At 38.3% G+C, this 2541-nt stretch overlaps 1 protein-coding gene across 1 annotated transcript; it reads right to left on the bottom strand.

Annotated features, from left to right (window-relative positions):
• Positions 1–433: 433 nt before the first annotated feature.
• LOC101633056 (olfactory receptor 6C2-like) lies at positions 434–1363 on the bottom strand. The gene has a single exon (XM_004692471.1). The coding sequence runs from the start codon at positions 1361–1363 to the stop codon at positions 434–436; it is 930 nt and encodes a 309-aa protein (XP_004692528.1).
• Between the last annotated feature and the right edge of the window lie 1178 nt (positions 1364–2541).

Genomic DNA, 2541 nt, shown 5'->3' with positions numbered 1-2541 from the left:
AAATCTTCAAACTGTCAGAAACTTGTTTTGGTAAAATAGTTTAACAATACAATAGTTTACCAATCTAATAGTTTACAATATTTTACCATTACAATAAAATATTGGTAAAATATTTTACCAGTACTAAGATATTTGCCAGTTTGCAAGTTACAAACATACTCTATGATCATAATATTGTTCTCAACATCATTGTCAAAGCAGATATGTATCTATTCATTTAAGTAGATAAAGCAAGATACAGACATATTCAGTTTATTGCTGACCCTTAAACACCTTGTCATGTTGCATTTTTCAAAAACGAGAGAGGATAGTATGTAAGAAGAAGTACAGCGTAACTTGTTCACAGTTTGTATTTAAAAGAAGGAGAAATTTAGATCAAAAACAAAAACATAAATATTATTGTGTACCACTACTTCAATAATTCTCTAATTCCTTAAGAGGGGTACCATTTTGTCATTAAGTCCTTAACAGCTTGTATGACTTGTTTGTTCCTCAGAGTGTAAATAAACGGGTTCAACATGGGGGAGACAGAAGTGTTCAACAGTGAAATTCTTTTATTCATGGCCAAGTCATCCTTTGCTGAAGGTTTGGTATAGATAAAGATGCAGCTGCCGTAGGAGAGAGAAAGCACAATCATGTGGGAGGAGCAGGTGGAAAACGCCTTCTTCCTTTGCTGGGCTGACGGGAACCTCAGGATTGTTCTGACGATATAAATGTAGGACAAAACCACACACATGAGAGTCAGGATGAAGATCATAACAGAACAGATAATGAGCATCTGCTCTAGGAGCCCAGTATCTGAGCATGAGATCTTCATCAGAGGATGAGCATCACAGCCAAAGTGGTCGATGGCATTTGAGTCACAGAATTCCAGGCCCAGTAACAAAATAAACAGTGGTACTACCAACAGCAAAGCAGTCACCCAACAGCAGAAAACAAGCATTTTGCAGACCCTGCGGTTCATGATGGTCACATAGTGCAGGGGTTTGCAGATGGCCACGTACCGGTCATAGGACATGACAGTCAGGAGAAAATACTGTACTATGGCAAATATATATATAAAAAATACTTGGCTTGCACAAGCGTTATAGGTGATGGCCCTATCTCCTGTTGATAGACTGTATAAGAACCTAACAATGCAGGCAGAAGTGTATGAAATTTCTAAGAAGGAAAAATTTTGGAGAAAATAGTACATGGCCGTCTTAAGGTGGTTATCCACTAACACGTGAAGGATGATGGTCATGTTCCCTGTTACGCTCAGCAGGTAGGCGATGAATAGAAGTATGAAAGTCAAAATGTTCAGTTGGGGGTCATCTGTTAACCCCAGGAGGATAAAGGTGGTTACTGCTGTATAGTTTCTCATTCCTGGCTCCTGACTTCCTCTCAGACTGCGTGGAAAACTGGGAGAAATGGGCCTGGAGAAAAGGAAAGATTATTGTCTTTACAAGGATTTTAGGATGGAAAAGTCAAGCCATGTAATTTATTTGACCTAATGATACTATTACAAAATCATGCTTTTGGCTCCTATCAGTGACCCTTGATTGGTGAAATCTTGGATCTCAAAGATTACAAGTACAACATAAAGAGAATTACTTTCTACACTGCAAACAGGTTAATATGTGTGCACATATCACACATGAAAGAGCATATCAGAAGCAGTTTTCAGATTTAACCAACCTGTAGCTTCCTTCTCTCATGGGTCTTTTTCAATCTATCACATTCAAAGTGACTACTGGAATCATTAAATCAGTATTATTATTGCTCATTAGTCATGACCAATGCATTGGCAATAACACAATAGCTTCAGGATTCCTTCAGTAGCAATATATTCTGGATTCTGAAGACCGTTGGATTGTTTGACACATTTTCAAAAGTCTACTCTTGATCATTTAACCTGTGAAATAGATTACCTCACAGCTATGACTGTTTCCCCACAAATAATCATTGATGATTAGCAAGATGTATTTTTCCCAGGAATTTTCCCATATTTAAAAATCAGCTGGAACACCCCCCCACCACCACCCCGTGATTATAATCGCCTGGGGCAACTCTGCCACATACATCCCTGCTCCATTCGGGGGAGCAGCTGAAGCCTCTACCCGCCCCCACCACCACGTGAGACCTCCAGCCACCCGTGGCAACAGCTCCCCACACCCAACATCCAACATCACCTGCCTCACACGTGCCACGACTTCCTCGAATAATTTTGCAGTATTTTTGTTTTCCCTGTTACCCAGGTCCTGCTGAATTTGTGGACAAGACATTATTCTTGTTGATTAATAATTTCTCTTGGTTTTCCTCACTCAAACACATTCCTTCTCTTGTTTATCAAGTCATTGACTTTATCATTATCTATGAAAATATTAAATGGATATTCTAATTTGAATTTAAATATATTCCATAATTTCTCTAATTTCATATTTCCACCTTAGTCCCCAACTCTTGATGATATAGCTTCTAGAGAGACCAGTACTTTTGGGGGAAAAAATCCTATGTATTATTTTAAAAGTTAAATGTAGTATAATGGCTTTATTTTTATTT

The sequence above is a fragment of the Condylura cristata genome, unplaced genomic scaffold (genome assembly GCF_000260355.1).
Source record: "Condylura cristata isolate star-nosed mole 26May11 unplaced genomic scaffold, ConCri1.0 scaffold00034, whole genome shotgun sequence".
Lineage (NCBI taxonomy): Eukaryota > Metazoa > Chordata > Mammalia > Eulipotyphla > Talpidae > Condylura > Condylura cristata.
The sequence above is the reverse complement of the archived record's forward strand: the minus strand, read 5'-3'. Positions and strand labels throughout refer to the sequence as shown.